Raw genomic sequence first — 25,331 nt, 5'->3', positions numbered from 1 at the left:
TTCAACACCCATTTATGATAAAAACCCTGCAGAAAGTAGGCATAGAGGGAACTTTCCTCAACATAATAAAGGCCATATATGACAAACCCACAGCCAGCATCATCCACAATGGTGAAAAACTGAAACCATTTCCACTAAGATCAGGAACAAGACAAGGTTGCCCACTCTCACCACTCTTATTCAACCTAGTTTTGGAAGTTTTAGCCACAGCAATCAGAGAAGAAAAGGAAATAAAAGCAATCCAAATTGGAAAAGAAGAAGTAAAGCTGTCACTGTTTGCAGATGACATGATACTATACATAGAGAATCCTAAAGATGCTACCAGAAAACTACTAGAGCTAATCAATGAATTTGGTAAAGTTGCAGGATACAAAATTAATGCACAGAAATCTCTGGCATTCCTATATACTAATGATGAAAAATCTGAAAGTGAAATCAAGGAAACACTCCCATTTACCATTGCAACAAAAAGAATAAAATATCTAGGAATAAACCTACCTAAGGAGACAAAAGACCTGTATGCAGAAAATTATAAGACACTGATGAAAGAAATGAAACATGATACAAATAGAAGGAGAGATGTACCATGTTCTTGGATTGGTAGAATCAACATTGTGAAAATGACTCTACTACCCAAAGCAATCTACAGATTCAAGGCAATCCCTATCAAACTACCACTGGCATTTTTCACAGAACTAGAGCAAAAAATTTCACAATTTGTATGGAAACACAAAAGACCCCGAATAGCCAAAGCAATCTTGAGAACGAAAAATGGAGCTGCAGGAATCAGGCTCCCTGACTTCAGACTATACTACAAAGCTACAGTAATCAAGACAGTATGGTACTGGCACAAAAACAGAAAGATAGATCACTGGAACAGGATAGAAAGCCCAGAGATAAACCCACACACATATGGTCACCTTATCTTTGATAAAGGAGGCAGGAATGTACAGTGCAGAAAGGACAGTCTCTTCAATAAATGGTGCTGGGAAAACTGGATAGGGACATGTAAAAGTATGAGATTAGATCACTCCCTAACACCATACACAAAAATAAGCTCAAAATGGATTAAAGACCTAAATGTAAGGCCAGACACTACCAAACTCTTAGAGGAAAACATAGGCAGAACACTCTATGACATAAATCACAGCAAGATCCTTTTGGACCCACCTCCTAGAGAAATGGAAATAAAGACAAAAATAAACACATGGGACCTAATGAAACTTCAAAGCTTTTGCACAGCAAAGGAAACCATAAACAAGACCAAAAGACAACCCTCAGAATGGGAGAAAATATTTGCAAATGAAGCAACTGACAAAGGATTAATCTCCAAAATTTATAAGCAGCTCATGCAGCTCAGTAACAAAAAAACAAACAACCCAATGCAAAAATGGGCAGAAGACCTAAATAGACATTTCTCCACAGAAGATATACAGACTGCCAAGAAACACATGAAAGGATGCTCAACATCTTTACTCATTAGAGAAATGCAAATCAAAACTACAATGAGATATCATCTCACACCAGTCAGAATGGCCATCATCAAAAAATCTAGAAACAATACATGCTGGAGAGGGTGTGGAAAAAAGGGAACACTCTTGCACTGCTGGTGGGAATGTGAATTGGTACAGCCACTATGGAGAACGGTATGGAGGTTCCTTAAAAAACTACAAATAGAACTACCATATGACCCAGCAATCCCACTACTGGGCATATACCCTAAGAAAACCGTAATTGAAAAAGAGATATGTACCAAAATGTTCATAGCAGCCCTATTTACAATAGCCCGGAGATGGAAACAACCTAAGTGTCCATCATCGGATGAATGGATAAAGAAGATGTGGCACATATATACAATGGAATATTACTCAGCCATAAAAAGAAATGAAATTGAGCTATTTGTAATGAGGTGGATGGACCTAGAGTCTGTCATACAGAGTGAAGTAAGTCAGCAAGAGAAAGACAAATACTGTATGCTGACACATATATATGGAATTTAAGGGAAAAAATGTCATGAAGAACATAGGGGTAAGACAGGAATAAAGACACAGACCTACTAGAGAATGGACTTGAGGATATGGGGAGGGGGAAGGGTAAGCTGTGACAAAGCGAAAGAGCGGCATGGACATATATACACTACCAAACGTAAGGTAGATAGCTAGTGGGAAGCAGCTGCATGGCACAGGTAGATTAGCTCGGTGCTTTGTGACCGCCTGGAGGGGTGGGATAGGGAGGGTGGGAGGGAGACGCAAAAGGGAGGGGATATGGGAACATATGTATATGTATAACCGATTAAATTTGTTATAAAGCAAAAAATAAAAAAAATAAATAAATAAAATAAAATAAAATAAAATAAAAACAAAGCAGGGAATGAATACTTGTCCAAAAATATATAAGTAAATAAACCCACAGTATTGGGGGTAATCACAATTTATAAATATGTTACTTTGATAGGAAAGTTTTATTTCTGAGTCCTTAAGTGACAACTGACGTTCCTGTGTACTGTTTCAAATTTATCTCAATACAAATGAAAACTGTTACTTCTTTCAAAAAAAACGATTGCCATTGACATTCTCCCTTGTATATATTTAATACAGTTCTCAAGGATATATGTATATATATATATATATATATGTAAATACATCAGCAAGGAAATAGGTTTAATAGGTAGCACGGATTGGGAAGAACATGATTCTAGCCAGAAGGGGAACTACAGTTGGTCACGTCATCAAAATAGACCTCGACTGCAAACTCTGGATGGTAAATTTTCCATGTTTTTGGTTTGTGGGGATTATCCAATTCACTTCTTGAAAGATAAAGCCTAGAATAGAAAAAAAAATTACATTTTATTGTAGGACTAACAGAAAAGCCATGCTGTAGGACACCCTTGTTAGAGCTTTAAAAAAAAAAAGCCTTGCTGGCCACCATCAGTCTCGACCCCTCCTCTGCATCTAATTAGCTTTCAAAGACCAGCTCTCCCACTTTCTCTCTTAAGACACAAAAATATCATGACCTTCAGTAAGAACGTATCACTGATCCTTTTAATATTGCCTTTTATGGAATGAACATCTATATTTAATTTCTATATGTGATAAAGCAGACTAGATGTATATTACAACCCAGTAACAACAAGTGTCTTTTAAATGATGAAGTTGGCATTTTGGGTAAATTAAGTCGCATAATAAAAACAGCTTTACCAAGGAGTATGGACATTCACACGTTAAATCTTCAGAAAGTATAAAAGTGAGGAGAAAAGTGATCTAGCATGTTGCTTCTCTACTAGGAACATGGTGTTTTAAAGGAAAAAACTGTGCCCTTTAGCAAGAACCACTTTTGAGAAGTAGTACCAAATGAAGTTCCACCTCGATGTCTATTTGAGGGACTTCGCTCATGTTATAAGTCGCAGTTTTCTGTCTGGATACATCCAGGGGACAAATTGGTAAAAATGTTCCATCAAATCCAAAGTTCACTCTATCAATATCCACTAAATGTGTGTGCATTGTAGGTGTTTAGTCTAGGTTTTTATTTACCAGCACCTTAGTGGACTTGAGGTGGGATTAGATTAGTCTACATTTGAAGAAAAGGCTAGGATTGTATGTCATGGGAACTGTCAATTCATGCCACATACAATCATAACCACTTCTTCAAAACTCTTCTGTATGGTTTTTTGAATGTTATCTTTCCTTTTGTATTGAATGGTATGGTGATACCAACCTCAAATTTTCAGCACCACAGAATAGAAGACGTGGAGAACTTCTAGATTCAGGAATGAGTTTCAGATATGATAGAGGTTCTTTGGAATACTCTTCAAATCAATTACTTTTTAAAAATAGATTACCCGATTTAGTTATAAGAAAATCAGTTTTAAATGGGAGACTATTACTGATTTTTTAAAAGCTGTCCTCACTGATACTTACTGTGTCTTATAACTTCTGCCCTAGATGTAAGTGTGTCAACTCGCTTTTAAACTAGCTGAAGCCTCCCTGGATGACACCTTCCTGTGGCACAGAATTTGGTGTTGGTCAGTCATCAGTAAATCCACACGTACTGAGGACCTGCCATATTCAAGGTACTGAACAAACTCATATTAAACTTTCATGGGAGGGATTTGTTGCCACACTCAAGATCTGCTTCTAGTATGTTTTATAACACAGTCCTATGGCATGGACCTTGAGGATAATGCAACAGTGGGTCTCAAGAATAGCCATATTTTTACAATCAGAGAAGAAAAGGAATCCAAATCGGAAAAGAAGTAAAACTGTCACTATTTGCAGATGACATGATACTATACATTGAGAATCCTAAAGATGCTACCAGAAAAGTACTAGAGCTAGTCAATGAATTTGGTAAAGTAGCAGGATCCAAAATTCACAGCAATGTCTTGATTCCTATACACTAGGGATGAAAAATCTGAAAGAGAAATTAAGGAAACACTCCCATTCACCACTGCAAACAAAAAGAATAAAATACCTAGGGATAAACCTACCTAAGGAGACAAAAGACCTGTATGCAGAAAAATGTAAGACACTGATGAAAGAAATTAAAGAGGATACAAACAGATGGAGAGATATACCATGTTCTTGGGTTGGAAGGATCAACATTGTGAAAATGAGTATACTACCCAAAGCAATCTACAGACTCAATGCAATTATCAAACTACCAATGGCATTTTTCACAAAACTATAGCAAAAAATTTCACAGTTTGTATGGAAACACAAAAGACCCCAAATAGCCAAAGTAATCTTGAGAAATAAAAACGGAGCTGGAGGAATCTGGCTCCCTGACTTCAGACTATATGACAAGGCTATAGTAATTAAGACAGTATGGTACTCACACAAAAACAGAAATACAGATCAATGGAACAGGGTAGAAAGCCCAGAGATAAACTCACACACATATGGTCACCTTATCTTTGATAAAGGAGGCAAGAATATACAATGGAGAAAAGACAGCCTCTTCAATAAGTGGTGCTGGGAAAACTGGACAGCCACGTGTCAAAGAATGAAATTAGAACACTTCCTAACACCATACACAAAAATAAACTCAAAATGGATTTGAAACCTAAATGTAAGGCCAGGCACTATAAAACTCTTAGAGGAAAACATAGGAAGAACACTATGACATAAATCACAGCAAGATCCTTTTTGACCCACCTTCTAGAGAAATGGAAATAAAAACAAACAAAAAATGGCACCTAATGAAACTTCAAAGCTTTTGCACAGCAAAGGAAACCATAATCAAGTTGAAAAGACAACCCTCAGAATGGGAGAAAATATTTGCAAATGAAGCAACTGGCAGAGGATTAATCTCCAAAATATACAAGCTCAATATGAAAAATGAAGCTCAATATCAAAAAAACAAACAACCCAATCCAAACATGGGCAGAAGACCTAAAAAGACATTTCTCCAAAGAAGATATACACAGTGGCAACAAACACATGAAAGAATGCTCAGCATCACTAATCATTAGAGAAATTCAAATCAAAATAACAATGAGGTGTCACCTCACACCAGTCAGAATGGCCATGATCAAAAAATCTACCAACAATAAATGCTGGAGAGGGTGTGGAGAAAAGGGAACCCTCTTGCACTGTTGGTGGGAATGTAAATTGGTACAGCCACTATGGAGAACAGTATGGAGGTTCCTTAAAAAACTACAAATAGAACTACCATATGACCCAGCAATCCCACTACTGGGCATATACCCTGAGGAAAACCATAATTCAAAAAGAGTCATGTACCACAATGTTCATTGCAGCTCTGTTTACAATAGTCAAGACATGGAAGCAACCTTAAGTGTCCATCAACAGGTGCATGGATAAAGAAGATGTGGCACATATATGTAATGGAATATTACTCAGCCATAAAAAGAAATGAAATTGAGTTATCTGTAGTGAGGTGGATGGACCTAGAGTCTGTCATACAGAGTGAAATAAGTCAGAAAGAGAAAAATACCGTATGCCAACACATATATATGGAATCTAAAAAAAAAAAAAAGTCACTATGAACCTAGGGGCAAGACAGGAATAAAGACACAGCCCTACTAGAGAATGGACTTGAGGATATGGGGAGGGGGAAGGGTAAGTTGTGACAAAGTGAGAGAGTGGCATGGACATATATACACTACCAAATGTAAAATAGATAGCTAATGGGAAGCAGCCACATAGCACAGGGAGATCAGCTTTGTGACCACCTAGAGGGGTGGGATAGGGAGGGTGGGAGAGATGGAAGCTTAAGAGGGAAGAGATATGGGAACATACGTATACGTATAACTGATTCACTTTGTTATAAAGCAGAAACTAACACACCATTGTAAAGCAATTATACTCCAATAAAGATGTTAAAACAACAACAACAAGAAAAAAGATGTGGCACATATATACAATGGAATATTAGCCATAAAAAGAAACAATCAAGTTATTTGTAGTGAGGTGATTGGACCTAGAGTCTATAATACGGAGTGAAGTAAGTCAGAAAGAGAAAAACAAATACTGTATGCTAACACATATATATGGAATCTAAAAAATTGGTTCTGATGAACCTAGGGACAGGGCAGGAATAAAGACAGACATAGAGAATGGACTTGAGGACACGGGGAGGGGGAAGGGTAAGCTGGGAAGAAGTGAGAGAGTGGCATGGATTTGTATATACTACCAGGTGTAAAATAGCTAGCTAGTGGGAAGCAGCTGCATAGCACAGGGAGATCAGCTCGGTGCTTTGTGTCCACCTCGAGGGGTGGGATAGGGATGGTGGGAGGGAGATGCAAGAGGGAGGGGGTATGGGGATATATGTATACATATAGCTGATTCACTTTGTTATACAGCAGAAACTAACACAACATTGTAAGACAATTATACTCCAATAAAGATGTTAAAAAAATAGGCATATTTTTAAAATAATCAGATCACAATAAGGAAGGCAATGAAGAACAGTGACTCAAGGATTTTTTGGTTTCTATAAATTGGGCTTATGGCAATTAGCAAAAGACTTGTCATTACCTCTTACATAAACATTCGAGACTAAGCTGTTTCTACTGGATTATACCATAGCCATACCTGTTATTTTGTATAAATGACGTATGGAACCAAAAGAAAAATGGACAGTTGTCATAGTATTTAGGAAGAGCCTAAAAAGACATGGTAAAAACAAAAATTAGTTCTTAGTTTCCATTTTACTGTGAAAAATAATCTTTCCAAAGGGATTAAAATCCCTTCCTTTATTCATCTGTACATTCATCAAATAACTGCAGCTATTGAATATGCAGCACTTACCGTCAACATTATACTCAAGACACCAAGACAGAGACTTTGAGAGATTGCTGTTCCTTTCTCTCGCCATTTCTAGCAAAATTTTTAAGGACATGTATTTTCTCTATGATAGATATTTATAAATTTAGACACTGGTCTTTTAATCTCGTTCGGATAGTGCTAAACGGAATCTACTAAGTACCTATGTCTATTTCTGCCCCAATAATATCATCCGTTCCTACAAGGAGCAGCTACATTGGATAATTAACCACGATTGATGATGATAGAAATACCTAAGATTTCTGAAAGTGCTTTCATCTCATGACCCTTGACAATCACAAAGGCCAGGTATCACCAACATCCCCTTAGCTAGTGCCCCTACACCAGTGCTTCTGCTTAGAGACCACTGATTCAGAGAATTCAGACTGGCTCCGTTATTCAAGGGGAGCTATCCCAGCCACTTGCTTCAACACATGTACCATTTCAAACTTAGTAAATTCTCCGCCAACAGGGAGAAAGCAGGGGATGCAGGAGGGCACAGGAAATAAGCTTTAAATTGAGCAAACACAGTTATACGTTGGCGGATCTGGTTGATGATTTAATAGGAAAATGAAACTATTGGGGCTTAGAAATTTGCTATATACAGAATAATCAGACAAACATTTGATAAATGGTAACATCAATTATACTGTAATGACAATGGCAGATATTATTTTTCATAAATATTGGATTAAATATGCTACTTTAAATGAATTATACATCAATTGAGAGGAAAGCAAAATCTCCCTCACTTTAACGTATTTTATAAGTTATGGGGAGCAATGTGTTTTAAAGATACAAACCAAAAATATCACTGCTATGTACTTTATACCTTGGGGGTTTTTTTTGTTTTTAACATCTGGGTTTTTGTATTTTTTTCTTATTTGAAAATTAATACATGCAAATTGTATATAATTTAGAAAACAAATGAGCAAAAATATATTTAATTACATATTTTCTTTTTACAAAAAAATTCGATATAGAAATCTGACTTGTTTCATCTCCCCATCCCTGACTAGGGGTTGACATCTCCTGTCATCTCCCTTGTTGGGAATTGTAGCAAAGGAAATCCCAAACCAGAATCATTCAGAAGACTAGACAAGATTAGCAGCATAGATTGTTTCTTGATTACTCACCGAAGAAGAAGAGAGAAATTTCACTTTCACCTCATCATACAGAGCTGGACAGTTGGATAGATTAATTATTACTCTGTCTGTTTCAGCATCATGAACCATCTGTGGATGAACACATGGAATTCAGAACTATAAACTTAACTGATAATGAGACAACAGTGAAGTTCACGTTCACTTACTGAGGCTTCTTCTATTTAATCATGTACTCTTGGTCTCATAGCCCAATGACTACATGTATAAATGTTAATATTTATTTCTATAAAGTTGCAATACTGGTAACATTTTTAACAGGCCATCGTGGTTGAGGGTTATGGTGGAACACTTGAAAAGCAAGGTATTCAATTTTCTATTAGACTTTAACCAAGTAAACATTAGTGTTGAATGTGTGTCACCTAATTTTCATATGTTGGGAATACATAAGAAGCTCAATTTTAAAGCTAGTAGGCGTATTTAAAAAGCAATGCCTAGTTGCTCACATTTTATCAAAAATGTGTTTGCTGATGGGATCCTAGGCCTTGTCAGTAGCAGACTGCTGGATGGAGTGACCAAAGGTAGGCCAAGTTTCTGGAATGAACGACTCTGAAGCTATACTGATTATTTGTTACGGATACACCCTTGTATGATAATGACCCCCACAGTGAGAAAGGTCTGTGCTAGGCCCTGTGAAAAATACAAAACAAAGTGAAGACTCCGTTGATGCTTCAGGAAGTAAAACACATCAGGAACAATAGCAGAATAGCATAGAACTACGTGTTAAGCTGTATGATGAAGAGTAAGGGTGCAGCTGTGTGCTTCAGGGAGGCTAACAGGCGTAGAATGAGAAAGTGTCACCGAGGAGGTAGAAACTGAGATGGGCGTGGAAGGATTTGTATAAATGAAGAGGAGCACTGAGGCGGGATCCAGATGGTGGAGTAGGAAGATGCTGCCACGGACACTCCACAACTACAGCTACGTGTGCAACAGCTCTCCTTGAGAAAGACCTGAAGACTAGCAGAACAGCTCTCCTACAACTAAGGATATAAAGAAAAAAACACATTGAGACAGGAGGAGGGCAGAGATGTGGTCTCAGCAGGACCCATACCCCCAACACGGCTACCCCCAAGTGGGAGGGGACCTCAAGAACACGGAGGTTCTCCCTAAGGAGAGAGGGGTTTGAGCCCCACATCAGGCACCCCAGCCCTGGGGACCTGCACCAGGACAATGAGCCCCCAGAACATCTGGTTTTGAAAACCAGCAGGGCTTGTATCCAGGAGAGCTGTAGGAAACCAAGACTCTGCTCTTAAAGGGCACACACACAAATTCACTCACTTTGAGTCCCAGGACAGAGGCAGCACTTTGCAAAGTGCCCAGGCCGTATGTGAAGTACATTCATGAACTTGAGGGTGAGTGCCAAAGGGGGGGAAGAAACGCCTCTGGGCAACAAAGTGCTGGTGGGCATCATTTAAAAAATTCTCCTTCTACCTAGGCTGGCCCAGCACTGGCAGGTGCCATTTCAAAACATTTGCCATCTACCTTGCTACCACCACTCACCCCAACACCAGCATTCCCCTGCAGACCTTTCCTGCCCAAAGCAGCTCCTCCCAGCTGGCACCCCTCCAAAGCAGCTGCCACCCTGCCATATCCAGCGGGAGTCCTTGGCTGGTTATAGTCCCCCTCCTCCCAGGGTGGGAGCCAATCCCACTCACAACTGTACCTGCAACTGTTGTGGTTGGGCCCCACAGCCAGCCACACTGGGGCCAGCCTTGTCCACCAGTGAATGTGCAGCAGCTGGGGCCAGGCCACACAGGCAGCTGGCTTGGGGGCCAGCCCCTTCCACCAGTGTGACTGCAGCAACTGTGGCACCATACAACAGGACGGGCACATGCCGCCCACACAGAAAACATCCCTGGCTCTGGTGACTAGCAGGGATTGCTCTTCTGGGCCCCACAGGAAACCACCTACAAAACCTTCTTCAAAACCAGAAGATGTAGCTAATCTACCTAATACACAGAAACAAATGAGGAGACAGGAATATGTTCCAAATCAAAGAACAAGACAAAACTTTGGGATAAGAACCAACGAAATGGACATAAGTCATCAACCTGATAGTGTTCAAATACCCATAAAGATACACACCAAACTTGGAAGAAGAATGAACACAGTGAGAACTTCAACAAAGAGATATAAAAAAGAACCAATCAGAGCTGAAGAATACAATTACTGAAAGGAACAATACAGTAGATGGAGTCAAGAGCATATTAGGTGCAAAAGAATGGAAAAACAACTAGTGATGTACAAGGGAATCCCTATAAGACTATCAGCTGATTTTTCAGCAGAAACTTTACAGGCCATAAGCGAGTGGCACAATATATTCAAAGTACTGAGAGGGAAAAACTTACAATCAAGAATACTCTATCCGGCAAGGTTATTGTACAGAATTGAAGGAGGTATAAAGTTTCCCTGACAAGCAGAAACTACAGGAGTTCACCACTGAACCAGTCGTACAAGAAATGTTAAAAGGACTTCTTTAAGGAAGAAAGAAAAGGCCATTACTAGAAATCAGAAAACATGTGAAAGGAAAAATCTCCCTGGTAAAAGCAAATGTAGAGTAAAGGCAGTGGATCAACCACTTACAAAGGTTATAAAGTTTAAAGACAAAAGTTGTAAAATCAACTATAACTACAATAATTAGTAGGTATACAAAATCAAAAGATGTAAAATGTATCAAAAACATAAAACATGGAGTGGGGGGAGTAAAAATGTAGAACTTAAGTAATCAACTTAAAATAGACTGCTATACACATAGGCTGCTATACACGAACCTCAAATTAACCACAAACCAAAAACCTAATATTGAGAAAAATTAGAAAAAGGAATTCAAACATAATGCTAAAGAAAGTTATCAAATTCCAAAGGAAGACAGCAAGAGAAGAAGGAACATAGAAGAACTGCAAAAACAACCAGAAAATAATTCACAAAATGGTATTGAGTACAACCTATCAATAATCACTTTAAATGTAAATTCTTCAATCAAAAGACATAGGGTGACTGATGGATTAAAAAAAAAAAAAAAAGACCCATCTATAGGCTGCCTACAAGAGATTCACTTCTGATCTAAAGACACACACAGACTGAAAGTGAAGGGATACAAAAAAATATTCCATGCAAATAGAAACAAAAATGTGGGGTAGCAATACTTATATTATACAAAACAGACTTTAAAACAAAGGCTGTAGGACAGCCACATGTAAAAGAACATTCTCTAACACCATGTACAAAAACTCAAAATGGATTAAAGACCTAAATGTAAGACTGGATACTATAAAACTCCTAGAGGAAAACGTAAGCAGAACACTCTTTGATGTAAATTAGAGCAATAATTCTTTGGATCTGTCTCCTAAATCAAATGAAACAAAAGCAAAAATAAATGGGACCTAATTAAGCATATAAGCTTTTACATAGCAATGGAAACCAATGACAAAATGAAGAGACAACCTACTGAATGGGGAAAAATATTTGCAAATGATATGACTGATAAGGCGTTAATATCCAAAATATATAAGCAGCTCCTACAACTCAACATTAAAAAAAAAAAGGCAATTAAAAAATGGGCAGAAGACCTGAATAGAGATTTTTCCAGAGAGGACGTGCAGATGACCAACAGGCACATGAAAAGATGCTCAACGTTGTTAATCATCAGATAAATGCAAATTAAAACCACAATGAGACATCTCCTCAAACCTGTCAGAATGGCTATCATCAAAAAGAAGACAAGCCTCTTCAATAAGTGGTGCTGGGAAAACTGCACAGCTACATATAAAAGACTGAAATTAGAACACTACCTAACACCATACACAAAAATAAACGCCAAATGGATTAAAGACTTAAATGTAAGACCAGACACTATAAACGCTTAGAGGAAAACATAGGAAAAACACTCTGACAGTCATGAACCACAGCAAGATCTTTTTGGACCCACCTCTTAGAGTAACGGAAATAAAAACAAAAATAAACAAATGGGACTTAATTAAACTTAAAAGCTTTTGCGCAGCAAAGGAAACCATAAACAAGATGAAAAGACAACCCTCAGAATGGGAGAAAATATTTGCAAATGAAACAATGGACAAAGGATTAACCTCCAAAATATACAAACAGCTCAAGGAGTTCAATATCAAAAAAACAGGGCTTCCCTGGTGGCGCAGTGGTTGAGAGTCCACCTGCCAATGCAGGGGACGCGGGTTTGTGCCCCGGTCCAGGAGGATCCCACATGCCGCAGAGTGGCTGGGCCCGTGAGCCACAGCGGCTGAGCCTGTGCGTCCGGAGCCTGTGCTCTGCAACAGGAGAGGCCACAGCAGTGAGAGGCCCGCGTACCGTAAAAAACAAACAAACAAACAAACAACAACAGTGCAGTTAAAAAATGGGCGGCAGACCTAAATAGACATTTCACAAGAAAGACATACAGATGGCCAAGAGGCACATGAAAAGATGCTCAACATCACTAATTATTAGAGAGATGCAAATCAAAACTACAATGAGGTCACCTCATGCCAGTCAAAATGGCCATTATCAAAAAATCTAGAAACAATAAATGCTGGAAAGAGTGTGGTGAAAAGGGAACCCTCATGCACTGTAGCTGGGAATGTAAATGGATACAGCCACTATGGAGAACAGTACGGAGGTTCCTTAAAAAATTACAAATAGAACTACCATATGACCCAGCAATCCCACTACTGGGCATATACCCTGAGAAAACCATAATTCAAAAAGAGACATGGGGCTTCCCTGGTGGCGCAGTGGTTAAACATCCGCCTGCCAATGCAGGGGACATAGGTTCGAGCCCTGGTCCGGGAAGATCCCACATGCCGTGGAGCAACTAAGTTCGTGCACCACAACTATTGAGCCTGCGCTCCAGAGCCCACAAGCCACAACTCCTGAAGCCCAGGCGCCTAGAGACCGTGCTCTGCAACACGAGAAGCCACCGCAAAAGAGCCCGTGCACCGCAACGAAGAGTAGCCCCTGCTCACTGCAACTAAAGAAAGCCCATGCACAGCAAAGACCCAACACAGCCAAAAAAAAAAAAGACGTACCACAATGTTCATTGCAGCACTATTTACAATAGCCAGAACATGGAACCAACCTAAATGTCCATTGACAGATGAATTGAATGGATAAAGAAGATGTGGCACATATATACCATGGAATATTACTCAGTCATGAACAGAAACGAAATTGAGTTATTTGTAGTGAGGTGGATGGACCTAGAGTCTGTTGTACAGAGTGAAGTAAGTCAGAAAGAGAAAAACAAATACCGTATGCTAACACATATATATGGAATCTAAAAAATATATGTATATGGTACTGATGAACCTAGTTGCAGGGCAGGAATAAAGAGGTAGACATAGGGGCTTCCCTGGTGGCACAGTGGTTGAGAGTCTGCCTGCCGAGGCAGGGGACACGGGTTCGTGCCCCGGTCCGGGAAGATCCCACATGACGCGGAGCGGCTAGGCCCGTGAGCCATGGCTGCTGAGCCTGCGCGCCCAGAGCCTGTGCTCCGCAGCGGGAGAGGCCACAACAGTGAGAGGCCCGTGTACCGCAAAAAAAAAAAAAAAAAAAAAAAGAGGTAGACATAGAAAATGGACTTGAGAACATGGGGTGGGAGGGCAAAGCTGGGGCGAAATGAGAGTAGCATCGACATACATACACTACCGAATGTAAAACAGTTGGCTGGTGGGAAGGAGCAGCATAACACAGGGAGATCAGCTCGGTACTTTGCGATGACCTAGGGGGTGGGATGGGGGGGTGGGAGGGAGGCTCAAGAGGGAGGGGATATGGGGATGTGTATGCATATGGCTGATTTGCTTTGTTGTGCAACAGAAACTGACACAGAATTGTGAAGCAATTATACTCCAATAAAGATTAAAAAAAAAAAAAAAGACAACCAATGTTGGCAAGGATGTGGAGAAAAGGGACCCTTCATACACTGTTGGTGGGAAAGTAAATTGGTGCAGCGACTGTGGCAAACAGTATGGAGGCTTCTCAAAAAACCAAAAAATAGAACTATCATGTGACCAAGCAATCCACTCCTGGGTATGTATACAGAAAAAACTCCCACTAATTCGAAAACATACATGCACTCCAAAGTTTATAGCAGCATTATTTACAATTGCCAAGATATGGAAGCAACCTAAATGTTCATCAACAGATGAATGGATAAAGAAGATGTGGCATATGAGTAGTATTCCACTGTGTGATAGATAAACATATACTTTATATATATAGATATATATATAGATATATAGATATATATATACGCACAAACACACACATATATATCACACAGTGGAATACTACTCAGCCATAAAAAAGAACAATTTGCTATTTGCAACAACATGGATGGACTTTGAGGGTATTATGCTAAGTGAAATAAGTCAGAGTAGGACAAATACTGTATGATATCCTTTATATGTGGAATATAAAGAATAAAACAAACTAGGGAATATAACAAAAGAAACAGACTCACAGATATAAAACAAACTAGTGGTTCCCAGTGGGGAGATGGACGTGGGGAGGGGCAAGATAGGGGTAGGGGACTAAGAGGTACAAATTATGTATAAGATAAATAAGCTACAAAGATATATTGTATAACACAGGGAATATAGCCAATATTTTATAATAACTGTGAATGAAGTATAACCTTTAAAAATTGTGAATCACTATGTTGTACATCTGTAACTTATATAATATTGTCCATCAACTATAATTCAATTTAAAAATCCCCAAAAATAAAACCAATTTTTAAAAACAAAGGCCGTGGGAGTTCCCTGGTGGCACAATGGTTAAGAATCTGCCTGCCAATGCAGGGGACACGGGTTTGAGCCCTGGTCTGGGAAGATCCCACATGCCGCGGAGCAACTAAGCCCATGCGCCACAGCTACTGAGCCTGCGCGTCTGGAGCCTGTGCTCTGCAACAAGAGAAGGCCGCGACAGTGAGAGGCCCACGCACCATGATGAAGAGCGGCCCCCACTCGCCGCAACTAGAGAAAGCCCTCGCACAGAAACGAAGACCCAACACAGCCAAAAATAAATAAATAAAAAAGTTTAAATAAATAAAAAATAAGTAAAATTGCATGAAAAAGAATAAAATACTTAGGAATAAGTTTAACCAAGGAAGTGAAAGACCTGCACTCTGAAAACTATGTCGATGAAAGATGTAAATGTGACACAATTAAATGGAGAGGTATACTGTGCTTATGGATTGGAAGAATTCATATTGTTAACATGTCCATGCTACTACCCAAAGCAATATACAAATTCAATGTAATCCCTATCAAAATACCAAGAGCATTTTTCACAGAACTAGAATCCTAAAATTTGTGTGGAACCACAAAAGACCCCAAATAGCCACAGTAATCTTTAAAAGAACAAAACTGGAGGTATCCGTTTTTCTGACTTCAAACTATATCACAGAGTTATAGTATTCAAAACAGTATGTTACTGGAACAAAAACAGATACATAGATCAATGGAACAGAATAGAGAGGCCAGAAATAAATCCACACACTTATGGTCAATTAATCTACAACAGAGATGACAAGAATATACAAAGTGGAAAAGACAATCTCTTCAATAAGCAGTGTTGGAAAAACTGGACAGTTACATGCAAAAGAATGAATCTGGACCACTACCTTACACCACATATGACAATAAAGTTAAAATGGATTAAAAATTTGAATGTAAGACCTGAAACCATAAAACTTCTAGAAGAAAGCATAGGCAGTCAGCTCTTTGACTTTGATCTTAGCAATACCTTTATGGATCCGTCTCCTCAGGCAAGGGCAACAAAAGCAAAAATAAACAAGTGGGACATCAAACTAAAATGCTTTTGCACAGTGAAGGAATCCTGCAATAAAATGGAAAGATAATCTATTGAATGGGAGAAGATACTTGTAAATTATGTATCCAATAGGCGTTAATATCCAGAATATAAAAATAACTCATAAAACTTAAAAAAGAAACATCAAAACAAGAAACAATCCAATTGAAAAATGGGCAGAGGACCTAGAGCAGACATTTTTCTAAAGAAGACATACAGACGGCCAACAGGCACATGAAAAAATGCTCATCATTACTAATCATCAGGGAAATGCAATTCAAAACCAGAACATCACCTCATACCTGTCAGAATGACTATTATCAAAAGGACAAAAAATAACATTGGTGAAGGTGTGGAAAAAAAGAAACCCTCTTTCACTGTTGGTGGGAATGTAAAATGGTGCAGCCACTATGGAAAACAGTATGGAGGTTCCTCAAAAAATTAAAAATAGAACTACCACATGATTGAACAATTCCACTTCAGGGTATTTATCCAAAAAAAACCATCAACAACAACACTAATTTGAAAAGATATATGCACCCCTATGTTCACTGTAGCATTATTTACAATAGCCAAGATATGGAAGCAACCTAAGTCCATCAACAAAGAAAATGTGAGGTATATATGTGTCTGTATATATATATATATATGCACATGTATGTATATATGAATATTATCCATACAAGAAGGAAATCTTTCATTTGTGACAATATGGATGGACTCAGAAGGTATTATGCTAAGTGTATTAAGTCAAAGAAAGACAAATACTGCATGATTTCACTTACATGTAGAATCTAAAAAACAAATGAACATAAAACAGAAGCTGACTCATAGATACAAAGAACAAACTGGTGGTTGGCAGGGGATAGGAGGATGGGTGAAATAGGTGAAGGGGAATAAGAGGTACAAACTTCCAGTTATAAATAAGTCATGGGGATGTAATATACAGAATAGGGAATATAGTCAATAATGTTGTAATAACTTTAAATGGTGACAGATGGTAACTAAACTTATCGGTGATCATCTCATAATGTATATAAATGTCAGATCACTATGTTGTACACCTGAAACTAATATAATATTGTATGTCAATTATACTTCAATTTTTAAAAAAGAGGAGCTCTGTAAAGAGAATCCAGTTCAGACAGGGGACTGGGAGGGCAGGGCTGGAGGAGGGGAAAGAGGGGAAAGACCAGCAAAAACAGGAAACAGAAATTAGAGTGTTGTGTTCCAAGGGCCAGAGGGGACCCAGTCTACCTGGCATGGAGACAGCAGGCCACGTTACTAATGCGAATAAGCTCAGGTATGATAGGGCTCTATCTTGAGAATTCAAGACCCAGGAAAATAGGAATGAAGTTGTTGAAGATTAGAGTGGAGCATTTCCTAGGTGATAAAGTTGGGCTGGTAATGATCACATCTAACATTTATTTAGTGATGTATAACTCACAAAGCAACTTCACATATATTATCTAATTCAATCCTCACAACACTTGAGATGTAACCTTTATTTTACAGATAAGAATACTGAGCCAAAAGGACTTCCCTGGTGGTCCAGTGGTTAAGACTCCACGCTTCCACTGCAGGGGGCATGGGTTCAATCCCTGGTTGGGAAACTAAGATCCCGCATGCCTCACAGCCAGAAAAAAGAAAGGATATTGCGCCAAAGATATTAACTAGCTTTGACCGTGGGTACACAGTGTGTCTTCTGCTCTAGCTACAGCTTTTTACACTGACAGCAGTATTTCAGGATGCATATTGCAGGACCCTATATACTGCCCTGTATAGGAGAAAGCTAAGGAAAGGAGACCACTGGAGAAGTCTAGGCATGAGCAAATGAGGTCCTACACCGGGTAGTGGAAATGGGGACAGGAAGGGAGCGAGTGAAGAGAGATTCCAGTGGTCTCATCAGCAGGAATTGGTGACTGACTGGATTTAGGGGCCACGGGCAAAGAGAGAATCAAAGGGCTTCCCTGGTGGCGCAGTGGTTGAAAGTCCGCCTGCCGATGCAGGGGACGCGGGTTCGTGCCCCGGGCCGGGAAGATCCCACATGCCGCAGAGCGGCTGGGCCCGTCAGCCATGGCCGCTGAGCCCGCGCATCCGGAGCCTGTGCTCTGCAACGGGTGGGTCACAGTAGTGAGAGGTCCGCGTACCGCCAAAAAAAAAAAAAAAAACAAAAAAGAGAGAGAATCATAGATGATACCAGATTTGAAAGTCTGAGTAAGAGAATGCTGGTGCCATTTGCAGAAGCAGATGAAAAGTTCATTGGATAAATTTGGATTGACAACTGTGTTTGAATTGCTAGGGTAAAGAATGCCCACATTGCAGCTCCTGCGTCTACCCCATGTATGGGGCTCATACATATGTGTCAAGTGAATGAAAGAAGATATTATAGTTTAAAGGAGGGGAATGGATGTGTAGAACCAAGAATAGAGTATGTGTGGAGATAAGAACAGAAAGCCAGGGATGAGGCCTGGGGGGAGTGCCCCCTCCCGGGGGTCAGGGGAGTAAAAAGAAGGAAGAGGAGAGGTAATAGGAGAACTAGAGACCAAAGCCTGAGAAAGAATCTTAAAAGTTTATATTTCTGGGCTTTCCAGGTGGCGCATGGTTGAGAGTCCGCCTGCCGATGCAGGGGACGTGGGTTCGTGCCCCGGTCCGGGAAGATCCCACATGCCGCGGAGCGGCTGGGCCCGTGAGCCATGGCCGCTGAGCCTGCGCGTCCGGAGCCTGTGCTCCGCAACGGGAGAGGCCACAACAGTGAGAGGCCCGCGTACCGCAAAAAAAAATAAAAAATAAAAGTTTATATTTCTTACACCCATGAAGGAAGCTTTCCTGTTGCTCCAGGAAAGGTTTGTAGTCTTAACCTTTTCTTCAGCCTTTGAGAAAACTGACTATTTGGTCCCAAAGACATTCCTCCCCGATCCATACACCCCTGCGCTGCTTCTCACTGTGCAGTCCCATAGGATAGCTGAGTTAGAATCACTTGAGACATTGCCAAGTGTAGAGTTTCCTGGGCCCCTTTCCACATTTCCTGAATCACACTTTGGGGGTATAACTTAGGAATCTGCATCTTTACCAGTCTCTAGGTGATTTTCATGCACATTAAAATTTCAGAATCAGTGCCATATAATAAAAATGACCAAGAAGAAGAGAATATGGCTAAAAGTGACAGATCCATGAATTTAAAACTCTGATAGATTCCTGGGAACATGCTTGGCATTTGTGGAAAAGTGAAAGGCAAAGCACCACTCTGAACTGAAAATATATTCTGGAAAACTATTTCCCCTGAACACTATTTTGAACAATAAATTTAACTCTTGACTCAAATCCAAACCCAGGGACACCAAGTTGGATGGTAACCAGAAAGCAACACAGCCTCTCCCTGTGGTGAGGGATGGTTTGGGGAGGGCCACATGCTGATTTGACACTGAGATTTAAAACAAACACTAGAATTTTCAGTTTCTATGCTTTCTCTTACCCTACAGTTTTTGGAAGCAGAACAGAAGAAGACAGGCTGTCCTTGCATTATTATTTGTACTTTTAGATCATTTCCATTGCCTTCTCCAACACCTGAATGAAATTAAAAAGTTAGGCTGGTTAGAGCAAAGATCAAAATGTCTCACCGATTAACAATATGGATTAAAAAGAGAAAAAATTATCCCAGCTAACAGTGTGTCAATATTGAATCATTTGGGCTCTTGCATGGATTTTGTCTTTGAAAGACAAGGCTTCAAGTTCAGTTCTGTCCCCTAAAGCAGAATTTATGAGGCTGGAGAAAAAAAAAAAAAAAAGACATTGTTCAGCTTCTAAAATTTAGAATCCCATCACTTCACCTTCATAGAAAAAAAAAATTAGGGAAGGGGATGTGCAACCTTTCTTGTTGATGTGTTGCTTTCTTCAGACTTCTAATTGTGATGTTTCTCAATAATAAATAGTCTAAATTCCTCTTGCGCTACTTTAAATCCAGTTTATGGAAAATATAGGATAGCTGTATCCCAATGTTCCTGCTATGTTCAGCATATATTTACAGACAAATGGTTTCTTCCCCTTTCTTTTTTCAATTTAATTGACCCACTTACTTCAGCATTTCATGAAAGGGCTGGTTTCTCAAGCCTCCAAATAATTTTTCCAGCTTTCCCTTCCACCCTGCATATTTCACTTAAATACGCACAGAACTAGAGGTACAGAACTAAAACAAATATTCTCATAAAGTCATATAACCATCACTCTTAACTGTTACATTCAGTTTGTTCTGTGCTCATTTAACCTTGTTCTCACTGACACAACGTGTCCTGAGGAATCAGGCTTTCTCTGCCTCAGTTCCCTCTGTCCCACCCACCTGCAGAACTTCGACGGATGTCAACCAGAAGTCAGTGAAAACGTAGAGCTAAACGAAGTCAGACACTTCTCACGTGACAGGAAAAGGGCATTGCTTTATGAGCTTAAACTAATTCCCACACATTTTAAAACTTTTTAAATAATTTAAGTATATTTGCACGATTTACAAATAAAAGGTATAAAAGGCATGAAGTGAAAAGTCTCCATTTTCCCTATCTCCCACCTGTTTAGTTCTCCAGCCCCAAACAGATAACCCCTATTACTAGTTTCTAGTTTTTTATGCATATATAATCAAATATGAATATATATTCTACCAGAGGTTTTATATATGTATATACACACGAACAAATATATTCTCCTTTTGTTTTATAGAAATTGTTGCATACCACAGCACTGTCCTGTACATGCATTTTTCAACACGTCAAACATTTTAACTTATTACTAAGGAACAAGTCAAATGCTACAGCTGTTTCAAAGTACTGCACATTTATGGGCAGATAAGGAATGATGAAATGAATTTACAAATAAATACAAAACAGGTCAATAATCAGTTGCATTCTGCTAGACACAACTAACTTATTTGCATTTTTATGTACAAAAATTATTTGCATTATTATCAGTTTTCTACCACTTAGAGTTGTAAAATAGCTTAAAGACCATGAGAGGTGAAGGTAACCCTGGAGGTAGGCCTAGAGAAGACACTGCCCATTTCAGAATCTATCACACTTTTTCCTGACAGTCTGCTGTGATCATCATCTCAAAGGAAGATTATTCTTTAGGGGTTTTTTTTTTTGTTGCTGTTCTTCCATTTGAAACATACTCCTTTGTCTTCTCATTTTGTTTACCTTTCTCTGTCTCTATGAAATTAAGTGAATCAGTTACCTATCCCAGTCTTGAAGGCGTGCCCTTGTGCAGGACTATGTAGTCTGCGTATGCTCAGTGGCTTTGGTGGGAGAAGTGAGCACAGGTCCCATCTGCCCCTGGGGTGCGGTGGCAGCCAGCACCTTGGTGGGAAGCGGGGCTGGAGATGGAGGGGCTAGAGCCGGAGCCAGGTGCGACCCTGTGTGTGACACACGGCCGTCTCCACCTTGGTTTGGGATGCAGCAGGGGCTCAAGGGTTTGGGGCTGCACTTCTGTGCTGGTTTTACATTTTCCCCACTGAGCACCCTTGGTTAGAGGCTGGGTCAGGGCCGGAGGGGTTGGTGCCTCACTGCTGAGCTGGTTTCCTTCCCGCTGGCGGTGTCAGTCCCTGGCCTGGAGTAGTTTCACTCCTAAATGTGGGCAGTGACCGAGCACTGGCCAAGGCTGCTTTCTCCCTGGTCAGAGTGTTCAGGCTGCTGCGTCTGCCAGGATGGGGGTATAAGCAACCACTCACTCTCTGAGTGAGGGCTCAGTGGTGTACAGCCTCCGCTGAGCCCCACTGGCTTTCAAAACAGCTAAGGGGACTCATCCTCCTGGTGTCAGACCCCAGGGCTGGAATGCCAAATGTGTGGCTCAAACCCCTTGCTCCCCAGGGAGGCTCCCCAAGCCCATGACACCCCCCTCCACGTCTGGGTGCCCCACCAAGGGTGCAGGTGTCGACCAGATCACTTCTCCTCCCTTCCTACCAGACTCCATGCGGATTTTTCTTTAAAGCTTGGGCCGTAGAAGGGCCTTTCTGCCAGCCTCCAGGTAGCTCCACAGGTAGTTGTATTTTTGATGTGTTCATGGGGGGAGGTAAGCTCAGAGTCCTTCTACTCCGCCACCTTGATCTCCCTCAAAGGGGATAATTCTTCTTCCAAAAGAAGGCTGCTGTCATTGGCTGTGGCCTGCTTATTTACGTGGGTGCAGCAAGAATTTTGGCGGACCAGGCAGGCCTTCTTAAGTGGGCTCTGCCAGCCGAGGCCCACACCGTAAGAACAGCTGCAAAGGGCACAACTTTCTGTCCGGAAGCCTCTATGAGGATCTCAAATTCGACTTTTAAAATCCTCTATTTTATGTTAGCCTGAGATGAGGAAACCAAACCCATAAAATTCTCCACCAGTTTTCACCTACAGTACTTATAAATTTGTGTTAGTTCCTCTGTTCTCTAGATCTGCACTTTACAGTTTTAACTAAACAGTATCTCCACAGAGGTGAAGTAAAATTCAAAAATGAAGACAGAACTCACAGTCTTCGGATATGATATCAGACTGGGACAATATATGAAATGCTAGAACTTATTAAAACCATTTTTAAGCTTAGAAGTTTGAGAAACTATTCCTATTTTCATTGTTCACGTTAGAGAAATGCATCGAAACTCCATCAGACTAAATGCCTTTTTGTCCATTTGGAATAGTTTAATACTCACAGAGGTTTGTATAGATACTGTTATAGGGTTACCTCGGAGATACTGTGTGTTCGGTTCCAGACCACTGCAATACAGCGAATATCCCAACAAAGCGAGTCACACAAACTTTTTTGCTTTCCCAGTGCATACAAAAAGTTATGTTTACACTAGACTGTAGTCTATTTAGTGTGCAATGGCATTATGTCTAAAAAAATGTACATAACTTCATTAAAAAATACTTGATCAGGACTTCCCTGGTGGCGCAGTGGTTAAGAATCCGCCGCCAATGCAGGCGACACGGGTTCGACCCTGGCCCAGGAAGATCCCACGTGCCGCAGAGCAACTAAGCCCACGAGCCACAACTACTGAGCCCGCGCACCTAGAGCCGGTGCTCCGCAACAAGAGAAGCCACCGCAACGAGTAGCCCGTGCACCGCAACGAAGAGTAGCAACTACAGAAGGCCCGCGAGCAGCCACAAAGACCCAATGCAGCCAATAAATAAATACATAAAATTCTAACACAAACCATTAAATAAAAAAAACTTGATTGCCACATTGCTAAAAAAAAAAAAAAAAAAAACTACTCACCATCATCTGACAACTCAGAATTGTCACAAACCTTTCATTTTTTTGAACAAGTGCAACGTCTGCGAAGCGCAATAAAGCAAAGAGCAATAAAACGAGGGATGCCTGGATTCCCACTGTTAACCAAGAGGACCCTGAGGGAGAGGATACACTCAGGTACAAAACAGGCTCTCACGCCACCAACTTGGTTTTAGAGCTGAGTTTCAATTACCTAGAGGAGGACGCTGCTCCACCAGCCACCTGGGTGGCCTCTCACACTGCACTTTCTGCAGGAAACGATGGGGAGCCAGGCACTGCTGTCCCTTCCCACCCACCAGCTGCCGGACAAGCCTGGCTCTACCCTGGGGATGTCCGAAGGCAGATGGTGTTCTGAGCGAGGCTCCACTCCAACCCTGTCCCTCATACGTGACACACACACGTCACAGTCAGAACGGACCTCCTAGGGCACTCTGCAGCCCACAAAGCCTTCGCACAGTTGCTCCTTTACACACACAGGCAGCCTCCTGCTGGAACAGGCTGTGTTTCCAGGGTCTGCCTGCACGACGCTTGTTTGGAAATCTACACCAAAATTTCCCACAGAAACCACGCTGCTGGGCTGAAGTTTCTTTCCAGAAGCCAGAAACCCATGCAATCTGCTCGTGGTAACTCTCACAATTCCTCACCCCTGCCAAGAAGTGGCAGCGATGCGGGCATTTGGAGAAGAAGGGAGAAATATGTAAATAATTTGGAAAAAAGCATTTTATATTTTAACTAACAACTGTACTTTTTTTTGACTATGCAGTTTTTACATATATTCTAAAGGGTTCTCTTATTCCTGAATAATTGGACGAAGCGTTAAAAAATACATGTCTAGATCTTACTTTGCGGGACTCCTCAGAGGGCTAAAAGCAACAGGCTGTCCGGGTGGACGCCAGCGCCCTCGCCCCGCAGCCAGGCCCAGGACAGGCCCGGCACTCAGCACCGCGCCTCGCGCTCCACAAGCTGGCTGTTGCTTTAGGGAATCAGGAGCATCACCTCCTGCTGCGCCTCTGGCACTGAGTGAGGCCCCATCCCCTCCACACTGAGGGGTCCCTGTTTCCACCTCCCTGAGGGTGAGCTGTACAGGGAAGCTAGGCGGGTGACAGAGAAATAGAGACATGGCCTTGAGGCCCATCCCTCTCCCTTCCTTTTCTTTCAAGTGCCAGAGGTGGACGATCTGACCAATATCTCTGCCTCTCGGGGCGACGGCAGGTCCCCTCTTCCTCCTTACACTCCCGAAGCAGGCATCGTCAGCTCTTTTGAAGTTTATAGGACTTTTACTCTAGGTAAGAACTGGTCACAGCTAGGGGGCTGAGAGAGTGCCCCCCAGAGGCCAGGTTTCTCCCAACCCTTTTTTGTGTTCCTGTAGGTTCAGGTAGGGAAGACCTAAGTGCTGTTCTCCTAGGAAGCTGTCCAACACTGTGGTCAGCTCTTCATCTGTGTACCTTCCTCTCCTCTGCTTACACGCAGGGGCTCCTGAAGGGCAAAGAAACACGAGCAGGGGGCCTGGCCCAAAGCGGTTCTCAGCAGTTATTTGCAAAAGAATTTGTGGAAACAGAATTCATTTGCTGTTCGGGTATTTAAGACATCCTGATGGGGTTGCTGGGGGAGAGGGGACGATGGGGGAAGAGGGCGGGGAAAGGGAGCGATCAGGAGACAAGAGAAAAAAAAGGTTTCTGAGAGGAGTAGGAGAGAAAATGATACAGGGATGCATCTCCCAAGACAAACCCTGAACCAGAGACGGGCGTGAGAAAGAAGTGGTCTCCGGGTCTCAGGGGACCTTCCCTCCCTTTGATCTCGGAGGTTCTACTCTGAA

General features: G+C 41.0%; 1 protein-coding gene across 1 annotated transcript in view; it reads right to left on the bottom strand.

Moving 5' to 3' along the window:
- Positions 1-2,694: 2,694 nt before the first annotated feature.
- LOC307064928 (phosphatidylinositol 3,4,5-trisphosphate 3-phosphatase TPTE2-like) overlaps positions 2,695-25,331 on the bottom strand; it is a gene marked incomplete at both ends in the record, with an annotated part of 87,620 nt that continues 64,983 nt past the window's right edge. The window contains 4 exons of the mRNA XM_079721635.1: positions 2,695-2,821; positions 7,056-7,126; positions 8,423-8,521; positions 19,746-19,837. Of these exons, the coding sequence (XP_079577761.1) occupies positions 2,695-2,821; positions 7,056-7,126; positions 8,423-8,521; positions 19,746-19,837 (389 nt within the window). The remainder of the gene's footprint in view (positions 2,822-7,055; positions 7,127-8,422; positions 8,522-19,745; positions 19,838-25,331) is intronic.

Source organism: Hyperoodon ampullatus (assembly GCF_949752795.1).
Source record: "Hyperoodon ampullatus genome assembly, chromosome: 16".
Lineage (NCBI taxonomy): Eukaryota > Metazoa > Chordata > Mammalia > Artiodactyla > Ziphiidae > Hyperoodon > Hyperoodon ampullatus.
This window is presented reverse-complemented; position numbering and strand designations above follow the sequence as displayed.